Source organism: Eulemur rufifrons, chromosome 2, assembly GCF_041146395.1.
Source record: "Eulemur rufifrons isolate Redbay chromosome 2, OSU_ERuf_1, whole genome shotgun sequence".
NCBI classification, from domain to species: domain Eukaryota; kingdom Metazoa; phylum Chordata; class Mammalia; order Primates; family Lemuridae; genus Eulemur; species Eulemur rufifrons.
In genome coordinates this window covers 89768360-89790290 of record NC_090984.1, presented here as the reverse complement: position 1 = coordinate 89790290, position 21931 = coordinate 89768360, and the positions used below count along the sequence as shown (strand labels likewise).

The following is a 21931-nucleotide window of genomic DNA, read 5'->3' as shown; positions in this document are numbered from 1 at the left end:
CCAACACAACAATTCCACTGCTAGACATTTACCCAGTGATTTACCTGCTATATCCTATGATATACTTGCATAAGTGCTCAAAGATGTATACACACACACATATATATATGGATGTTTACTCTAGTGAAAAACTGGAAACCTAAATATTAATCAAAAAAATTTGGGCCAGGCATGGTGGCTCATGCCTGTAATCCTAGCACTCTGGGAGGCTGAGGCAGGACGATTGCTTGGGGTCAGGAGCCTGGGCAACACAACAAGACCCTGTCTCTACCAAAAACAAAAAAAAATAGCAAAGCATGGTGGTACATGCCTATAGTCCCCAGCTACTTGGGAGGCTGAGGTGGGAGGATCACTTGAGCCCAGGAGTTTGAAGTTACAGTGAGCTATGATCATACAACTGCACTCCAACCTGGGTGACAGAGTGAGACCCTGTCTCTGAAATAAATAAATAATAAATAAAATTATTTTTAAAAAATTTTGACTAAATCAATTGAATTATAATTGAACAATAGACTACTATCCAAATGTTAAAAATAAAGAAGAAGACATGCATATTCATTTAGGAAAGATATCCAAGATATACAAAAGGAAAAAATAAGAATATATATATGATCCTGTTTATGCTGGGGGAAGAAGAAGTTTTCTACCCAAACACATCCACATTTGTGTATGCATGGAAAATATCTGAAAAGATACAGAAACAACCTAAAAGTTGTTACCTTTCAGGAGGGAAATGAACCAGAGAAATGTTTACATTTCATGTAATATTTTATGTTGCTTTCATTATTGTTTAATTTTAATTTTTTTAATGAATTACAAAAAAAAATCAGTGAGCTTTCTCCTATATTCATTGATACAGAGGAGAGTTTTAGCCTAGCTTAAGGTACTTTTAAAGGATGACTGATTAGAGAACATGCTAAAGAGTTGACATTATGAAAATTACAATAAAGTCATTATAATTAAAGCTGTATTTTCACATTTTATAGTGTATTGAATTCATTTAAAGATAATTATTGTGCAAGTCTCCCATAGCAGGCCAAATAAATCCTGTTTTAATTTCATTTCTGCTTATCACCCATAATATACACAAATAATAGCTGATAGCCAATATATATTGAATATGCAACAGAAATTCTAAATAACTCTAAATATTTTACATATATTATTTAATCCTCAGACTGTGACATACGCAGCACTATGTTCTATATTATACAGATAAGAAGAATCACTAACAAAAAAATTAGTCATTTGCCAAAAACTACAGAGTCTGTAAGAGTAAAGAATTTTATATCAGACAGCCTTTATTCACTTTGTTCACATTTCAAGTCAAAAAAGGACTATAAAGTGGGGCCTGAATCTACCGGGTTAGCAGATTAACCAAAATAAATACACCACCAGAATGAATTAGACAATTCTTAATTCTTAGTCCTAAAAAAAAAAAAGGACTGAGGATACAACAAAAGCAATTCTCAATTAAATATTTTATAATCATTTAATAAAAAATGCCATTTATATTACTGAAATCCTATAATCTTCCCTGATTGGCTAATTTCTGCTAGGCCAGAAAATTTCATTTAGCATCCTTTCAGTAAATTACATTTAGTATCTTTCTAAAAACCAAACTCTCTTTCCCTTAGAACCAACTGTAACAAACCTGATGAAGGAAAATGGAGAGAAACTGACCAAAATCTCTCTAAAAACCTAACAGCCAACCTACAATGTTTGCCTTGCTTCCCTTTTCTATGTATTCTATTTGATTACTTTTACCTCACTTCTTATCTTAAACCATTCAGTCACAATCTCCTATACTTCCTTTGCTGAATAAAGCAAAGGAAAATAAAGATTAGAAAAAGGGACCAATTAAGTAAATTAACAAATCTATTATAATAATTGTAATAACTACTGCTAATCATGCAATTATGCTTACCTAAAGACCTTGTTTACCACAGTGTAGATTATCCTTTTTTTTAAACTCTAAAAACCCCAGAGAAACTACAGGAATGTAGTATGTGCTCACCGTTATATGGCACCTTTTATCCAAGCTTTATACAACCATCTTTACTAAACAACATCTGACCATAAAATCTAGCAAGAAACACTTTGACCAATTCCTACACTTATTCTTCAAAATACACAAACTCAATCTCCCTTCTTCCACCCCCAAAATTGGCGTTCTATAGTAAGAATTCCTAGATTCCAATTCTAGTAAGGCCCACTTAATAAAGGGCCTTCAGCAGTCTCGATTTTCTTCTCTGTGAAATGGAAATGATACCAGTAACCACTTCATGGGGCTGTTATAGAAATGAAGTGAGATAATTCATGATAAGGCGCTTAGAACAGTGCCTGATACAAAATGTGTGCTCAATAAATGCCAGCCATTACTATAGCTCCATAATTAACTGCCTAGAGTCCAGGTTTTCCTCATTTTAGTGATGACAGTCTAACCGAACTCCATCAGGACAAGAGGGCATACACATGTTTTCAAATTAACTCATACAACAAAGAGCAGCAGTATACACTCATAGTGATTTTAAGTTTCCATAGCACTTTCGCTCTTTTTCAATAAAAACATTTCGTATACAACTAAAGAAACACTCCAATCTCCCATGCTTTTGACCAGCAATATGTCTGGACTCCAGTTGACAACACGGAGACTGGAAATACAATCGGTATTTTCACCAGCTATGGAGAGGGAATCTGACAGACTGCTGGGTACCTCACTGGTAACCCGCAGTTCAAAGCAGGCCGGAGCTTCTCAGGGCTTGCGGCTACAGTCCATATAAAGTCACAACGCTTCCTTTTCACATTTTCCTCCCCAGTGTTGAAATTAACGATGCCCTTTAATCCTCCCAGCCTAAGCCGAACATCTCCCGGCTCTCTCTTCCCACCCTGAGCGTCTCTCCCCCCAAGAATCCATTGCTGCCCGACTCACAGAGTGTGTCCGCACACGTTCACCATCAGCTTCAAGGAGGGGTTCCGATATTTGGTGGTCTTACACCTGGGGCAGCCTTGATCATCCATGGCGCCTTCTCTCCTGCCAACTCTGCCCGAACTCCTGCTTCAGCCACAGCTACCTACCACAAGCCCCCTCAGACCGGACGCCAAGCAGGTTTCTACCGACAGGCACTTGGCAGAAACGGTCCCTCGCGAAAGAACACCGGCTAGGGGCGAGGCACTGCAGCACAAACGTTCCGGTAGCAAGTTCTCGTGTCCTGCAGCTGTTGCTCGGTTTTAGCTTTCTGTAAAGCAGCTCAATACCTTGGATTTGACCGGGGCGCGGTGGGGGGCGGTGCGATGAGGGGGGACGCGTTTTAAAACAGCAAATTATCCTTACGCGCACCTAGTTAGGAAGAAAAGATCCATCTTGTTCTGTCTGGAAACATTCTCATGATTTCAAAGGTTTATTCCTGGTGTACATATTCGAATAATTCAGACTAGTAATTTCTTCTGGACAATTTGATGGCCTGTACTTTATATTTCTTTATATTTGCATAGTCATATAAGCTCAAAAAATAATACGCATTTGCAGATAAAAAGTTTGAAAAAGTTATCTACCCCTCCATCAAAGACATTTATTTCCCAAAATACCTAGGAAAAAATCATACCAAGAATACATACACATAATTTTATTCCAATAATTCCAAGATCTGAGAGCCTGAATCTCTTTGGAAATTGTAAGCCATGTTCACTGCATGTTTCAAGAAGGCAAATTGAAGTCTCTAAACAGCTCTATTACATCATAAACTCCACCTACAACCCCCCCTCCTCAGACCAAGACCACATGCCAAGCAGGTTCCTACCAACAGACACTTGGCAGGGATGTCCCTTCATGAAAGAGCACCACTGTAAGGGACACATCTTATTCAGCTCCAAAATAAGAATTTGTTGATACTTAATGAATAAGAAAAGTAAATGAAGAATTAATCAATTACCATCAAATAATAGTGTAATGTGAAAAATTTTAATGCCAAGCATTTTCTTGTAGTCACCTTCATCTGACCCAAACTCCATCAGAAGTGAACAGGCAGCCAAGGTTTTTCAGATTAACTCATATAATGAATACGACCTGTATACACTCAGTAATTTTAACTCTTCATGGCAGTTTTGCTCTCTTCAATAAACACATAAAAAGGAACATTCCAACTCCCACTTTTTTAAACAGTGAACCCAGTCAGCAGCTCATAGCTGGGAAAACAGTTGGGCTTTCCATGGGTTATGGAGGGGGAACCTGCTAAACAGCTGGATACCACATCCAGGAACCAGAAGACCAAAGCAACCCATGGCAGCACAGGGTTTTATATTAATATAGAGAGGGATTCACCTAATAAATAAACCACATCATCTCCTTGATCATAATACTGTTCATTAGCAGGAGTTAACCAAATATAAGTTTAATAAAATAGGCAGCACCAAATGCTATGCTGACCTGAAGGCTTATTACGCTGCTATTATCTTATTGAAAGACCATATCCAAACCAGTTACATGATTCAGAGTAAGGCTCTCCAAGAATAAAGGCAACTTTAGGATCTTTATATTTTAACAGAGCAGGAAACTTTTGGTGAAAGAATGAATATGGTCCATGAGCAAATAAAACTTTTGGCCAATACTACAAATTGACAAGTCATCCGTTTGGTTGGCATTATTGTTTATTATCACCAGGACAGTTTTAATTATGTCTTTGAATAGGAGATCCCAAGTATGTTGTGAAGTGAATTGCTTTTCCTTTCTCCCAAACCTTAAGATCAAAGCAAAGAAAGCATTAAAGATTGTGGGAGGAGATACTGCTACAAGCTGTATTCTTTTCCCAGGTGGGAAACTACTAACAGGAAAGTATGGTAGCAACAGCTGACTTGGAACTCTATCAGGTAAGCTTTACTCATGGAGCTAAAGGCAGTAAAAAGAAATATAGTGCTTATAGATTTGGTCTCTGGCACCAAGAGAGCTGGATTAAAGTGCTGGCTTTGTCACTTACTACTTACATGACCTCAAGCCTCAGTTTTCCCAATTATAAATTCAAGATAATACTTGTAAGGCAGGTCAAGGTGGCTCACACCTATAATCCTAGCACTACGGAAGGCCAGCGCTGGAGGATCGCTTGAGGTCAGGAGTTTCAGACCAGCCTAGACAACATAGTGAGACCCAGTATCTACAACAAATAAAAAAATTAGCTCAGTGTGGTGGTGTGTGCCAGCAGTCCCAGCTGCTTATGAGGCTGAGATGGGAGGATTGCTGGAGCCCAGGAGTTCAAGGCTGCAGTAAACAATGATTCACCACTGCACGCCAGCCTGGGTGACAGAGCAAGACCCTGACTCAAAAAAATAAAGTGCTTAATACAGTACCTACCTAAATAACTGCTGCCCATTATTAATAGTACTATTAGTATTAGCAGCAATAATATTATCTAAAAGAAGCAGTGTAATGTACTAGGAAGAGCTTGATTTTCTTTTCTTTTTTAAAGAGAGAGAGTATCTCTCTGTTGCCCAGCCTGGAGTGCAGTGGCTGATCATAGCTCACTGCAGCCTCAAATTCCTGGGCTTAGGTGATCTTCTTGCTTCAGCCTCTGGAGCAGCTAGAACTACAGCACCCACCACCATACCCAGCTAATTTTTTTTATTTTTTGTAGAGACAAGGTCTCACTATGTTGTACAGGCTGGTGTCAAACTCCTATCCTCAAGCAATCCTCCTGCCTCGGCCTCCCAAAGTGCTAGAATTACAAGCATGAGCCATCATACCAGACCCTGACTTTCTCTTAAATCAGACCTGTGTTTGAACCAAATTTCTTATCCTCCCTTACCTCAGTTTCCTTCCTCCATATAATACACTTCACAGGGTTGCCATAATGACTAAATTACATGACATGGATACGTATTATAATGACCCCACTACAATGCCTCATACATAATAGAAACTCTCAAATGTACATCATTACCAGTGGTGGGGCTCAATAGCATAGAATGGCCAGAGAGCTTTGAGGAGAGCACTGACAGCACTGGACTTCTGATTCAAATGGAACCTCAGCCTTTGTAGAAAACCACCAAACTATCAAGTTTCCTACATTTCTGAAGACAGCTGTATCCAAACAGTGGACAAATTAACCCCATTATTTCTCTTTCCAAATCTGCTCATCCTCTAGTATTCCTACCTCAGTTAACAGCCAATTTTACCTCTCTGGGGAAGTATTTCTCAAATGCAGATCTTCCTTTCCAGCCCCAAGCTATGTACCCTAATTAGACTTTCTTCATAAGAAGAGGATACTTATTATTTTGTTCCTTTATTAGATATAACATCTCTCCTCCCACTTTTTATGGAAAACAGTCACACACACACACACACACACACACACACACAGATGCCTATGTGGTTCCACTGGGCCTGCCAATCAGAGTGTTTGTCCTCTGTCCCAGGAAGTTAGCATACAATCCTTATTAAACCAATCAGAGCTCTTCCCTAGAATTTTTCAAATTGGCAGTAAGGGAAAAGCAGCAGAACCTCTTTGATGAAACAGGAAAATGTGAGTTAGGAGCTACTGGGAACCATGATTCGAAGCTTCTGGGGAAAACTCCAAAAACTAACTTGATAAGAAAGGCAGAGGCATATGAAATGAGATAGGTCTTCAAGTTCAGTCAGCTGCACTCCTGCTCTTCACATTGTTTGGTATCATGAGAGAATAAATTCATCTTTTTACCTCAGCCAGTTCAAGTAGGGTTTCTGGTTCCTGGGGAAATTCATATCACTACAAAAAAGTAAGAGTGCTGCTACACCTGGGAGATGACTAGAACCTAGCACTCAACAAGTCTCTGCCAGGAGGTCCTTCCTCCACTGTGGCCCATGTGACTCACTGTGTCACCCTCCATCTCACCTGCTGCCTATCAGTACCCTATAAGAGTAGATAACTCTGTCACTGAGAACTCCCAAGTACTATATCCAAGACTCCTTCCACCAGTCTTAGTTCCTCTAGTATAAGTTTCAAAAACCCCAGAAAAGGATTTTGACTGTTTTGGTTTAAGGCAAGTGCCCATCCTGGCCCATCAATGATGGCCATGATATGATGCACAGACATAGCCATTGTACATATCACAGCAAACTGAGCATTTGGTTCTAAGTCCTTCATAATTTGTCTCCAACATGCCTTTTAAGCTAATCTCCCACATTCACATAAAACTCACACTCAACAAGACATGTGAGATGATTTGACATTGATATTTCTGAAATATACCACACACCTTGATGGCTCTATGCTTTTTCTTACAGTTCCCTCTGCCTCTAATGAATTTTTATCCTTGTCTTCTCAAAACATTAAAAAAAAAAAAAAAAAAGGCAGAGTCTTGCTCTGTCACCCAGGCTGGAGAGTACAGTGGCACAAGCATAGCCCACTGCATCCTTGAACACCTGGGCTCAAGCAATCCTCCTGCCTCAGCCTCCTGAGTAGCTGGGATTACAGGTGTGAGCCACCACACCCGGCTTTCTCTCAAAATTCTTATTCTCAAAAGACTAAGCTAAAAACTCACTCCCAGTTGTCCTCCTCCTCTCCAAATGAGGCTCTTTATCCTCACCACTCCCATATTCTGTATTGTATTTACTTATGAATGTCTTATCTCCCCTGGTAGGATTTAAAGTTCCTTTGGGACAGAGATGCCAATACATTCATCTTTTTTATCCTTTGATACCTAATGTAATGTCTTAAACTTAATCAGGACTCAGGCAAATGAATGATCCTTCAGAAAAGTTCACCATATATCATCAACTATCACTAAATAACAATGGATGGGAGATAACTTTAGAACCTAACTTCCCTAATAGTACCAGCACATATGCCTACCAAGAACCCACCAAGATACAGTTATGTGGCCTTCCTTCCATCTTCCAGACAGCCAAAGTCATTCTTGAAAAAGGAAATCTCCATTCTTGGTGGCAAAACCACCAAATATATTCAAGCAAAGTATAACATTTTGTGCTGAACTGGATTTTATTCAACACACATTAAAATGGCAAAAGATTTTCACATACTCTCATCACTATCTTTAGGCTGGAAGGAAAAGATACACAAACAAGCAGCTTAGTTTTCTGATGTTCTTCACTCTTATACAATCCTAGTTTCAATTATGTTTTCCCAAATCACATCACAGCTTTAGACTACATATCAGCACAACAGACTCAATGTTCACAGCATGACAGACATAGGAAGTAGAAGCAAGTATTCATCAATTTTACAAACCATTTAGCAAAAGCAGTGTTCTGGGATAAACTCCACATACCCTCAAATCTAGTGTTCCATTCTAATGCAGCTGACCATGTTTGAGTCCACTTTGAATTGCTGGCAGAATGAGCTCTGAGGCTCAAAATTGCTAAAGGAACCGAGATCCTGGTGTTAGATTTTACTTCTGGTCCTATAGGAATCTCCTACAGAATACCAACATAGCTAGCTATAAGCTATAGATGTCAAAAAAGTTCACTGCCACTTCTACATAATCTGTTGAACTTGGTGCTCTAGAGGCAAATATAGAGAAGACATGCAAAAGCCCAATATGCGGTTTCCCAAGTCAATACACTATATTTGATTGATAATAATTCTGAAATAGACTCCTATGACATGATCTTGGATAGCTCCATAACATAGCCAAAGGAATTTTCATTAGGTATATACAACTGAAAAGTCCCCTACTTTGCAGTATCAGGAGGAAGATAACAAATACTTACCAAGGATTAATTATGCACCAGGTGCTTTTGGGCACATTTACCTCATTTAATCCTCACAACGACCCTGTTTACTTTTTATAGTCAAGTAGCTAATAAATGGCAGACCTAGGGTTAAACCTATGTCTAGCTATCTGATTCTCAAGTCTACATCCTTTCCACTAAACCACGTTATATCCTGTCTACTATGCTCTGACAAATATGCTTTTAAAAATTCAAGGAATTAAATGCAATGTGGTATCATGGATTGGATTGTGGAAGAAAAAACAGTCATTAGTGGAAAAACTGGTGAAATCCAAATAAAGTCTAGAGTTTTAAGTTTATGGTAATATGCCAATATTAATTTATTTGGACAAATGTACCATTTTAATTTACTGTAAATGCTTGCCCCTTGACCCTTTTGAATACATAACATTTGAGGCAACTAGGTGAAGGGTAAATGGGAACTCTTTGTACTATTTGTGTGACTTTTCCATCAACCAAAAGCATTCCAAAATAAAAAGTCTATTTTTTAAAATTCAAGGAAGTTTTGAATCACAGATATTGTTCTGAAGCTTGATACCTAACTGGATATTTCCAATGGAGTAGAAGCACATGGTGTTTTCCATGACTGTGAATTTTAAATCTACTAAAGATGTCACCGCTGGCTTCATCACATTAGGGCACTGCAAAAACAAGTTAAATCCTATATGAAATAACTTCTTGGTTGGCCAAAACAATAAAATGCAGCCTGTCCACAAAAAAGAAAAACCTCACCATGTTGACCATGACAGCAGGTGACCTAAACACCTGCTTTGTAATATGCTGAAGTAGGCAGTTATGGGTAGTTGGGAAGTAGAAACAATACAAGGCCACCCTGAAGTAAAGGTTAGGATGATGTCATTAAAATGTTGAATTTTCAGAAAGAGCAGCAGCAGGCACACCCAACTGACCAACAGTAATCAGTGAAACAGAGATAGGTTCATCCCTTTCTGAGTCAAGACCTCATGGAAACCCTGAAGGAAAGAGATATAACTGCAAAAACAGCAAAAGACTCCACCCCCATCGCTCTCCACCTCCACACTTCAACATCAAACCAGAGGACAATCTTCCATCTGTCTATACTGTAGAAAAGGCTGCTGGTCCCGCGCTGATCTCCTGGAAGACACCTGCACATAGAGTGTTTCTACCAGGAATATCCCATCTTCAAAGAATTATTCATACATTTATATTAAAAATATTCACAGAGAAGACAAATTTGCATATATTATTATAATTTAAAGCTTAGATCTCTTCCACACTACTCATCCAGGATAAACATATGGTTTACTATTCTATACGCTTAGTTTTATATCACGTTCAACTCAGTTGGGTTGCCAACCCTCCCGGTAACTTAAGGTTAAGTACATTTTTGAAGGCTTCTTGTTTTTGTCTTCTCAGTGAGCTATTTATATCAGCTTATTTTAAGGTTTTTTAAGCATTTTTTCCCTTTTGGAATTTTAATTTACTACAAATGTTTATCCCTTAAAACATTTCCTAGTACCATTCTATTCTTGACCCTTTTGAATACAAAATCCTTGATAAAGACTTCGGAAGGGTTGTGGGGGAGACACTGGGAAGCTTCTAAATTGTCTTCTTAAGTTTCGTCATCTAGATGCTGAGGGTGGTCCCTTTGTTAAGAATTTGGCCGTCCAGACCTTAAGGCCACACAATTAATATTCCCTCAGGAGTCGTAGGTCCTCTCTTAGAAAGAGTTGTCCGGTTTTCAAGCCACATTAGGTAATTTCCCGCCCAGGAGCACGGCCTGAAAAGAATGTCCGCGTTTCCCTTCAGGTATAGGTGCCTGGGGGTGAGGGGGAGAGGGAAAGGCGAGGGGTGGAGTGGGAGTCGAGTGATCGACAGGGATAGAAACGGTGTCTCCTCCTCCCTCTGAATGCGAAATAGCCAATGAGGTGGCGCGGCCCGGCCGGCCGGGCCACCAGTGCCATATAGTATGCAGCAACCGGAGGAGTCACGTTGGGGGAACGGCAGAAAGCAGCTATCCGTTTACACTACTTTGCTCTAGCAGCTATCTTAATGGTGACTGCGTGGCCGGGGGGAAACCTGATCGGCCAGATCCAGCCGAAACCAGGAGGGAGGGAGTGGGCTTTCCGGAGGGGGGGAGGGGGGAGGGAGACGAAGAAGGAGGAGTAAGAGAGGGGGAAAGAAAGAGGAAAAGAGTGCGAGGGAGTGAGGGAGGGAGGAAAATAAACAACAAAAAATGTCCTCTTCCTCCCCCACCGGGCAGATTGCAAGTGCGGCGGACATCAAGCAGGAGAATGGGATGGAAAGCGCCTCGGAAGGGCAGGAGGCGCACCAAGAAGTGGCGGGGGGCGCGGCGGTGGGGCTGAGCCCCCCGGCTCCAGCTCCTTTCTCCCTGGAGCCGGGGGACGCCGCGGCCGCCGCCGCCACGGTGAGCGGAGAGGAAGGGGCAGTGGCGGCGGCGGCGGCCGGAGCGGCGGCGGATCAGGTACAACTCCACTCGGAACTTCTGGGCAGGCACCACCACGCCGCCGCTGCTGCCGCGCAGACCCCGCTGGCCTTCTCGCCCGACCATGTCGCCTGCGTGTGCGAGGCACTGCAGCAGGGGGGCAACTTGGACCGCCTGGCCCGGTTCCTGTGGTCCCTGCCCCAGAGCGACCTGCTACGTGGCAACGAGAGCCTGCTGAAGGCGCGGGCGCTCGTGGCCTTCCACCAGGGCATCTACCCCGAGCTCTACAGCATCCTCGAGAGCCACAGCTTCGAGTCGGCCAACCACCCGCTGCTGCAGCAGCTCTGGTACAAGGCGCGCTACACCGAGGCCGAGCGAGCCCGCGGCCGGCCGCTGGGCGCCGTGGACAAGTACCGGCTGCGCAGGAAATTCCCCTTGCCCCGCACCATCTGGGACGGCGAGGAGACGGTGTATTGTTTCAAGGAGAAGTCGCGCAACGCGCTCAAGGAGCTCTACAAGCAGAATCGCTACCCTTCGCCCGCTGAGAAGCGGCACCTGGCCAAGATCACCGGCCTCTCCCTCACTCAGGTCAGCAACTGGTTCAAGAACCGGCGACAGCGCGACCGGAACCCCTCCGAGACCCAGTCCAAAAGGTGAGCAGCAACTTTCCTCCTCCTCCCCCTTCCTCTCCCCCACCCCCTTCCCAGCTTTCTTTTCCTCCTAGTGCTCGCAAACATGGCGCTTACCTTCCCCACCAGCCTGGTCCGGCTGCCCACCTCTCCCCGCCCCCCACCTCGCTCCCCCGACCAGCGGAGGGGGGCGGCGGCGGCGGTGGCGGTGGAGAGGGGCGGGGGGAACCTTTCTTCTTACCCTCCCCCTCCGCCCCCAGAAGTTTCTCGTCGCCCGCCTAGGTCTCCTTCCCCGCCCCCACCTCGGCTGGTCACTGCTGCCCGGCTTCCCACCCCCATCCCGCTGGCTTTGAAGTTGCCACTCTCTCCCCGGTTCTGGCGGGGCGAAGGAAGCCTGTGTGGACGCCTGCAAGGCAGCTCTCACCGCCGCCCAAGACCCGCAGAGGCTGCCGGCGCTGGCCGGGGTCTGCACCTCGCGGGGTCCCTCCCGGCCCGGCGCGCGCACAAGCTCCCGGATCCGCGGGGTTCGGCTGCCCCCACCCCAGGCCCGTGCTGGAGGTTGTACTGGCCGCTCTGGAGGGGGGAGTATCTTGTGGGGGCTGGCGGCACTGAAGGGGTCTGGGGACGTCGAGGTTTCATATGACAGAGTTAATCATTCACCCTGCCCGCTGTGGTTCCCTTCGCGGCCGCAGCAACGTGGGGTGCTGGTGCGGCTCGGCTCTGGCGTGTTTTGAAACCTGATTCTGAACTCCTTCGGATCGGGTTTCAGCGCAGCCGGGGTAGCAGAGCTAAAGGGCTGCTTCCTCGGCCCCTAATACTGCTTGGCTCCCTCCTGGTACGGTTGTGGGAGGTGGGGGACAGGGTGGCTTAAGGCAGACAGCAGGAAAGGAGTGGGGGCGCTGTCAACTCAACACCTCCTTGAGCGCCCACCCTATCGGGTTTGAACTTTTTGACTGGCAGGGTGTTTTCCCCTCTAGTAGAAATTATCGGATTTTCCGCCTCTTTAGTGCACCTTCCCCAGTCAAACACTTGGTGTACGTGTCTATGTGTATTGCTGGACGAGGCAAAGTAAGGAGAAGGTCGCCTAAAGAGATGGTGTCTCCAGCCCCGCGGGGATAGGAGTGAAAGAATCCAAAAGCAGCTCGAAGGTTATGCTCGGGGAAGTAACCTGGGAGCCAGGGAACCAGCCCGCCTGGGCCAGGTGAAGGTGATCAGCCGGAGCATTCCAGAGCCGGCCTCAGCCGACACTTGGCAGCTCTTGCGCCCCTGTGGGGGTCTGATGGCTCCTTCCTCGCCCAAGGCTGGGAGAGAGGCGCCATGCGGGACTTGGGCCTTGCGGTAACCAAAACAAAATGCGCACCGCGACATGCCTACATCCTTCCGCAGAAATACGGAGAGACCGAGAGAAAGTGCTTGGTTACGCCAAAGCACCTGCCCCCAGGCCGCTAGAGGCCGCGGATCCCCGCTCGGAGCACGGTCGGAATCCGCTGGGCTGGAGGCAGAGTGTAGGGAGGTGGCACCGCGCTCAGGCCAACTGCCCTGACGCCTCTGCTCCCAAGACTGGCGCTCTCCCTGGGTCTCCCTCGGACTCCCCCACTAACTTCACACCCCTGCCCCCAGCCCAGTTGCCTGGTTTAGGCCCCTCTCCTGATCTACCTCCCACCCGCACCCCGGTGAGTCACCCTCGCAGACGGCGACGGCGGCTCAGCCTCAGCTCGTAAATCAAAGCGCTTTCTGCGCTCCTGGCCCCGTAGCCCAAAACCCGGGTAATCCCCTCCTCTCAGCATGAAAGCTAACCGACCGCGGGGCACTGCAGGGATGTAGGATCCTCTGCTGGGCCAAGTCCTGCCTTGCTTCCAAACTGCCTCAGTTCTACTTCTCCTTGCTCCCCCTCCCAGTCTCAGACCAAATGGGAACCTCCCACTACTCCCCCAAACCCAATTTGGTATTTCCCACAAGTCGGGGAGCTGAGGAACTCAGTCCTGCCTGGAACAGAGGGAAGGAGGACACTGGGGACGGGGTCCGATAGTTAAAAGGCCGCTGAGTGACCCACACCCTTTCCCTCCCACTTCACCAGGGCACTGGATGGTGTTTGTTAAATAGGCCCCTATGGCTTTCTTTGGATTCAAAGGCGACTGCACATAACTGTCCTTGGGTTGAAAGTGCCTTTCCTACATACAAGGACAGCCACTTTGTTGAATGAGAGAGTTGTCAGTCTGGTGGAGTAGAAGTTTGGGAGCAGGTGAGAAAATGATCTCTTGTTAACTAACTGACAAATAAAGCCAAACACTTCCCACCTCCTGCTCCTTTGACAGTTTCATTTACTTCCAAAATAACACTAATCTGAACTGATTGGCGGGGAAGGGAAGGAGTTCCTGAAGAGGAAAGACTGACCACCTCATTTGATGAGTTTTCTTCTATGGTATAAGTAGCAGCATATTTAACAGTAAGGAATAGCACTTCAAAGCTTTAAAAACAAATATTTTTCTCCTATAAGTACTATTAGCTGAATTTTCATCTTCCCAGATTCTCTGTCTGGGAAGGCCTCCTAGTTTAAACAGGACTAGGAGACATCTGCTGTGCTTTCCTTAAATACTGCCTTTAATAGGTTTAGAAGCTGGTTTTCCAAACAAATGGCACTGTGAAGAATGTCATCCCCCTGACCTTCTGAATGTCTTGATTTCCCCCTCTGTACAGTGAGTCAGATGGCAATCCCAGCACTGAGGATGAATCCAGCAAGGGACATGAGGATTTGTCTCCTCACCCACTCTCCAGTTCATCCGATGGTGTCACCAACCTCAGCCTTTCCAGTCATATGGAGCCAGTATATATGCAACAAATTGGAAATGCTAAGATATCATTAAGCTCTTCTGGAGTTTTGTTGAATGGAAGCTTGGTACCTGCAAGTACTTCACCTGTCTTCCTTAATGGTAACTCTTTTATTCAGGGACCCAGTGGAGTCATCCTTAATGGATTAAATGTGGGAAATACACAGACAGTGTCATTGAACCCACCAAAAATGTCATCAAACATTGTGAGCAATGGTATATCCATGACCGACATACTGGGGTCTACCTCCCAGGATGTGAAGGAATTCAAAGTCCTCCAGAGTTCTGCAGCTAACTCAGCAGCTACCACCTCCTACAGCCCCAGTGCCCCTGTGTCATTCCCAGGGCTGATACCCAGCACTGAGGTGAAAAGAGAAGGCATTCAAACAGCAGCTTCCCAGGATGGGGGCTCTGTAGTGACTTTTACTACACCAGTGCAAATTAACCAGTATGGCATTGTCCAGATCCCCAATTCCGGAGCAAATGGCCAGTTCCTTAATGGGAGCATTGGATTCTCTCCACTGCAGCTGCCTCCTGTCTCAGTGGCAGCTTCACAAGGTAAAAGTCTCATTTGGTACCATAATGCACCAGCAAATGTTTTGGTCTGCTGTTGTAAATGATGCATTTAGTGAGAGCTATAGATTGATGTCACTTTTCAGATACCTTATTGGCTGCCAAAGCTGCAGAATAGTCTTAAGATGATTCTCCTCCTTCACAACACCCATGTAATATCCAGCTTGCTTGATTCCCTTACATCATGGGGATGAGCTTTTATTTTCCCAACAACTGAATGGAAAAATACAATTCAGAGCAAATCTTGCCAGTTCTACAATTACAGGAATATGATAAGTCAATCGGTGCCTACAAAGTAACTTACTGCTTGACATTTTAAGATTAAAAATTAATAAAATTACTAAGAACATGGAATTAGTCAAGCAGTTGCTAAGAATATGTACCATTTACCTGAGTGTTATTTATTTGACAAAAATTGTTTTAGAACAAGCTAAAAAGATTGGATCAATAGTATTTGAATTATATTCCTCCTATAATTAAGACTAACAGACCCAAAAGAAAACCAGAGCAATATGTGATTGGGTTTCTATTGCTCTGTATATATCCTCACCCCCTAAATGTGTGACTTTATTTATGAAGACAAAGTAAGCCTTGTTTTATATGTTTGTAGCTTTACTAACAACAGTCTACAGAAAAAGCACTTAGATGAAATTCGGGAAACCTGAGGTTTGATGTGCCAGTTCTCCACTGACTTGAGGCAAGTCTGGATCCCACTGTGTGTGTCATTTTGTCTATACAGAAATAGGAATGTGCCAGGCATGGTATCTCATGCCCGTAATCCTAGTGCTCTGGGAGACAGAGGCAGGAGGATGGCTTGAGCTCAGGAGTTTGAGACCAGCCTGAGCAAGAGTGAGACCCTGTCTCTACTAAAAATAGAAAAATTAGCTGGCTGTCATGGCACGCACCTGTAATCCCAGCTACTTGGGAGGCTGAGGCAGGAGGATCACTTAAGCCCAGGAGTTTGAGGTTGCAGTGAGCTATGATGATGCCACTTCACTCTACCCAGGGCAACAGAGCATGACTCTGTCTCAAAAAGGAAAAGAAATGGGAATGGTTAGAATGCGGCAATGGAGGTTACACAAACCTTGAATTTAAGAGTGGAAAATGTTTATTATGCATGTTTGCCTTCTTGTAGGCAAATATGAAAATCCAGATTTTTGCAAAAGCAAAATAAGTGATTGTTGACCTTAAAGATCAGCTTCCTATAAAATGGTTTTACCCCCTAAAAAAATCAGTTTATGCACCATTCTGTTGTTTATACAACTATGGTCTGCTTCAGCTTATTGGAAGTATTAGTGGAAAATTGTTACAAATTTCATTCCGTACATTTGTTTCTCTTTAGGTAATATGGTAGTAAAACATGACAGTCCAGCACCCATACTATGCAGTTCTTCTTTGTTCCAGGTTATAGAAAGAGTTAAGCTAAGTCACCACCCAACATAGGGCAAAAATATGAAAACCATAAGGAAAGCCAAAGAGCTTAGTTTTACAATAATTTAATGTGGATCGAACCCCTTTTCTCTCTTTAGGAAAATTTCTAAACAATAGGTAACATTGTAAAGACAACAAATTTGAGCAGAAAGTATGAGTTACATACCTTGGGGGAGGAGAAAAGCAGAAATATTTTTCATGTGTAGCCTAGAAAAGAGCTACCATAGAAAATTATTGTGGACTAATAGGTAATTTTTTAAATGGGACATTTAGTAGGAATACGAATAGGGTTTTCAGTTAAAATAGCTAAGATCAAGAGATGGGGCTGCCAATTCTTAGACAGTTTGGGTGAGTTGAAGGATAAGTTTAACCAGATAGGTCCAATAAGCAACGTTTCTTTATAGTAGTTATGTATTAATATTTCAGTTCTCAATAAAGCATTTTGGGGATTTATCTTTTCTCAAAAACAGATACTGAACCATTCTTTAAAATGTCTAGACAAGGTAGACATACCTTTCTACAGTTAGGATTTATATGGAAAAATAGAATATATCTTTTACTCACTTTATAATCTAAGAAAAGGTTCTTTTCTTATCATTACAAAATTATATTTTGTGCCTATATGATTTTTCAGGTGGATATTTTTTCCTGGTTTTTAAATTATTGTTTAAGTTGTAATTCAATCACAGTTGTACTTAAAAATCAAATTTAGATCACATATGTTTTTTCTTCTTAATTTATATGTTATAATTTCTACAAATATAGAAATATTTGTATTCAACAGCAGATGGGGAAATGTTCCATATATTATATTTATGGCTCTATAAAAAATAATCATTTTGTTCACATATACACTGGTAAACAATTTAAGACATACACACAACAAAATAAATATCTATTTGAGGTTTTTTTGCTGCAATTTAGCAGCCTGTGAGACTTTTAAAGTGTACCTAACTTGAAGTAAAACATTTTCATATAAAAGCAGTTTTTTCATTTATGTGGCCTGAAACAAACATTTATGTTAGAGAATAACCCAAACATACCTAGAAATGTTTTTCTCAACATCAATATTTCTGGGATGAAGACTTTCTAGTGGCTATATTTTTTAAGAGTTCAAATTCAGTGTTTTCCTTTTCTTTTTTCATTTAAAGACATTGCATTTAGGGTGCTTAAAAATGTTTGAAAGACAATCCTGTCACACTTATTTATCAATGTAGGTGGTAATATAATCATATTTATTCTAATAATTCAAGAAGGAAAATGTTTTAGGTGAATTAATCACCTTTAACATTGAGCTACTTTCTCAAAAAAAGAGTTTACTAAACATCTAATTCAAGATCAGGGTAAAAAGACCATCTGGATTCAATTACAAAATTCCTCTCAAATTTACCCTCCCTTCAATGGCAAGATTTGAAGGCCTGGATCATCTAATTGCCATCATTTCACTGTGCCTATGTAAAGACTAAGAAAGAAAAAGGTTTCATTTGATGGTGGAGGGCGGCTCAAATTTATCTACATTGTCTGAGTTATCTGATTTGAACATCTCAGCTTTCCACTTAAATTTTTTTTTCTACTTCTGATAGCTGCAGTCTATTATGGTATGTGCCTCAAAAGATACAAACCTTTTAGAGAAGCATTAGCTCTGGTCCTTTAATTTTAATACCTATTTTAGAAAGCACATTTCAATGTTACCATTAATTCTTCATATTGTTACAACACTGAAAATTCAGAATGGTTACAACAAAAGGGAAGAAAAAAACCTTTGAATGTTCTGTTGACTTGACATTGCTTTATGGTTTAGTAAAAGTGTACATCTTGTCTATTCAGGTTTATATGGTTAACTTTTAAGCCTCTAGGTAACTCATGTGGTATTTTCCTTGTTTTTATTTATAGTTTATGTCAGTTACTTAGCTGTCCTGAACAAAGGCATTTTATTTTGCATTTTTGTTTTCTAGTTCTAACTGGCAGAACTGGCAATAACTATCAACTAATTAAGAGATACCAAGTTGGTAATAATAAACCAAAAATTTGACTGAAATCAAGAACTTGGAAAAAATCTTTTTTTTTTTCCACACTTGGTTCTTAAAGCAGTAGTTCTCACTCTAGTTTGGTCATCATAATTACTTGCGAGGTAAAAATACAGCTATTCTAGGACTTATTGAGTCAACCTTTCAAGCAGTAGAGCCTGGGAGTCTGTAGTTTTAAAGATTGGACGTGATTCTGAACCAGGATTGGGCTAAATCATTATATAGATGTATCGCTTCTTTACAGGTACTATTCCTGAGAAAAAAATCATGTGGGTAAAGTTGTAACTTTTTCTTTCCTTATCACTTCCATTGACGATAATTGGTACTTTATTTTTTCTAGGTAATATTTCAGTAAATTCAAGCACTTCAGATGGGAGCACATTTACAAGTGAGTCTGCCACAGTCCAGCAAGGAAAGGTTTTCTTGAGTTCTCTTGCTCCCAGTGCAGTGGTATACACTGTTCCTAATTCAGGCCAGACTACAGGATCCGTGAAACAGGAAGGCTTGGAGAGGAGCCTAGTATTTTCTCAGTTGATGCCTGTCAATCAGAATGCACAAGTAAATGCAAACCTGTCTTCTGAAAATATCTCCGGCAGTGGCCTTCATCCACTGGCCTCCTCATTAGTTAATGTATCACCAACTCACAATTTTTCCCTGACTCCCCCTACACTGCTAAATCCCACTGAGCTAAACCCTGACATTGCCGATAGCCAGCCAATGTCTGCACCTGTGGCAAGCAAATCTACTGTGACATCTGTCAGCAACACTAACTATGCAACTCTTCAGAACTGCTCCCTTATTACTGGTCAAGACCTATTGTCAGTCCCTCTGACTCAGGCTGCCCTTGGGGAAATAGTTCCTACAACTGAAGACCAGGTAGGTCACCCCTCCCCATCAGTACACCAGGATTTTGTCAGAGAACATCGTTTGGTTCTACAATCAGTAGCTAACATAAAAGAAAATTTCTTACCAAATTCTGAAAGCAAAGCAACCAGTAGCTTAATGATGCTAGACTCCAAATCCAAGTATGTCCTAGATGGTATGGTTGAGACTGTCTGTGAAGACCTTGAAACAGACAAAAAAGAGCTTGCCAAGCTCCAAACTGTCCAGTTAGATGAAGATATGCAAGACTTATAAATTTTATTTCCTCCCTCTGCCTTTTTTTTTTTTTTTTTTTTTTTTTTGGCATCAGCAAATGTTTCCATGAAGCCCCAAGGACATAACGCATTTTCCCATTTAAAGGAAAATACTCTACTTTTGCAAATAAATGCATTCAAGAGATGTTAGGTTGATCTGCATGAAGATCACAGTTTAGTAATACAGAAATAGAACTGCGTTACTGCAGCCTTTTTGTTCACATGTGATGTTCTCTTTTAAATAGATGGAGACAAAGGAACAAGATAAAATGTATCACATTAAAATGTATTATTTAGTTGACTTAATATAATTCTAAGGTCAAAATGGAACTTGATAGTTTTTTAAATTAAAAATGTATACATATAACATAGAAAATGAAATATAGCTGCAGACCATTAGAAACAATGTAATTATTTTTGTTTACCTTTACTCCATGGGCATTGATAAGGTTAAGAAACATAAATGGTACTCCAGACTATGCTAAGGGTGTATTTTTGAAGTTAAGAGGCTTAAATAGATATATTAAATGTAAATATATATATATTTAAGCCACTTATATACACATACACACATTTTCAGCATTTTTGAGAGTCTTGGTTTAAGTGTCTACATATTTCCAAATGTGATTGCTAATAGTTCAGTGTGGCTGAGAAAGTTTGAAACTCCACTAAAAACTCTGAAACAAACTTCAGCATGAATGTAAATATATCAGTTCTATAAGCAGGATTTGAGTACAGTGAATTTTATTTATACTGTATATGTTTCTCTTATACTTCAGGCGCTATGAACTGAAAAGAAAAATGTTTTCTTACTGTTTAATTTATTTTTATTGTTTGAACAGGAAGTGAACATAGTTGTTTCCAACAAAGTTTTACTTTTTGTAGGATTTTAAAAGTAAAATGATTTTTATCAGGAGTAAACTAAGGTCAATATTAATGACACTGAAACAGGAAATCTAATTCCCAATATTGGAATTTTGGTACTTTTTTTCACATCCTTATTCCTTATTTAGCAACTCTGATTCATTTAAATATGTTTTCTATAGAATTCTATGTGCCTTTTTACCTTGTGGCCTTTTTATTAGTAGTAAGGTACGGAAGTGTCAGCAGAAGCACTAATGGTTCTTTTCTACTATCTAACAGGGTTAATTTCACCACAAAATTGCTTTAAATCTGAAGAACTTAAGTTTCACTAAATATTATAGATAATGTTTATCATGCAAATGGTTGAACAACTAATTGTTGATGTTTCTCATTACAAATATAATTACGTTATAAATACCATGTAAAATCAATTCTGCAGGCTATGAAAACAGCCGTTGTAAAGAAAGAATATGTAAACTCTATGGAGCAAAATCTTGTCCTGTTAAAACTTAGTTCTAAATGTTTTGAATCTATTGTTACACATGACTGTTGTTTGCACTATATTATGATGTCTTCTTTAAAAGTAAATCTTTTGGGTTTCTGTAAGAAGCTTGTTTGACAATGTTGTGAGCTGTGGTTACAGTTTTTTATCAGGACTCTGAACACAAGATGTAACAATGCAAATACATTTATGTAGTGAGTAAAGTTACTCTCTGGTCTATGAAAAGCCAGAAAAGTGAGAAAATGATCTCTTCAGAGATGACTTAAAGTTGTTGAACATAAAGATGTTATCATATCCTGTTTTTCTAATGATCAGGAAAAAGGGTCCACTCTGGATATCTCTACATGCCAATCAGCCAAGCATAAGGGACATAAAGGATTTAACTTTGGCTGTTATAGTAAATGGAACTTACAGGCATAGATATGAGGAGCCCTATGAAGAATTCCTCTCCCATCATTTTAATAAAGAATTTACATCCTTTTTTTTAATAGAATTGGTGAATGTTCCTAAATTGCTGAAATACGTTTTTGTTTTGTTTTTTACAAAGTCAGGTGTTTTGGAGTTCTTTTCCACTCTACCACTACTTAGAGAGCTTGTTTTTTTCTTTGGATGTGTGCTGATCATGTTACTGAGATGAATTACGTGGTTCTGTAGTGTAGTTTACATAAAAATAATGTTTTCCACTTGATTGCTGCGGATATCAAGAGTTTGCTAATTATTTTAAAATACCCATCCAATAAGGGATATGGGAAGTTTAAAAAGTTATATATGTTATATATATATAACTGGAAAAGTTT

General features: G+C 41.4%; 2 protein-coding genes across 3 annotated transcripts in view; one reads left to right on the top strand and one right to left on the bottom strand.

Moving 5' to 3' along the window:
• Positions 1 to 3129, bottom strand: part of MNAT1 (MNAT1 component of CDK activating kinase) — a 193803-nt gene extending 190674 nt beyond the window's left edge. For both annotated transcript variants that reach the window (XM_069465030.1, XM_069465032.1), the window contains exon 1: positions 2933 to 3129. In XM_069465030.1, coding sequence (XP_069321131.1) covers positions 2933 to 3021 — 89 coding nt within the window. In that variant the 5' untranslated portion in view covers positions 3022 to 3129. The remainder of the gene's footprint in view (positions 1 to 2932) is intronic.
• A 7805-nt stretch (positions 3130 to 10934) lies between these two features.
• LOC138380659 (homeobox protein SIX4) lies at positions 10935 to 19769 on the top strand. Its single transcript, XM_069465029.1, has 3 exons — positions 10935 to 11797; positions 14471 to 15159; positions 18973 to 19769. Exons 1-3 carry the CDS (start codon positions 10935 to 10937, stop codon positions 19767 to 19769), a joined length of 2349 nt encoding a protein of 782 aa, XP_069321130.1.
• The last annotated feature ends 2162 nt before the right edge of the window (positions 19770 to 21931 follow it).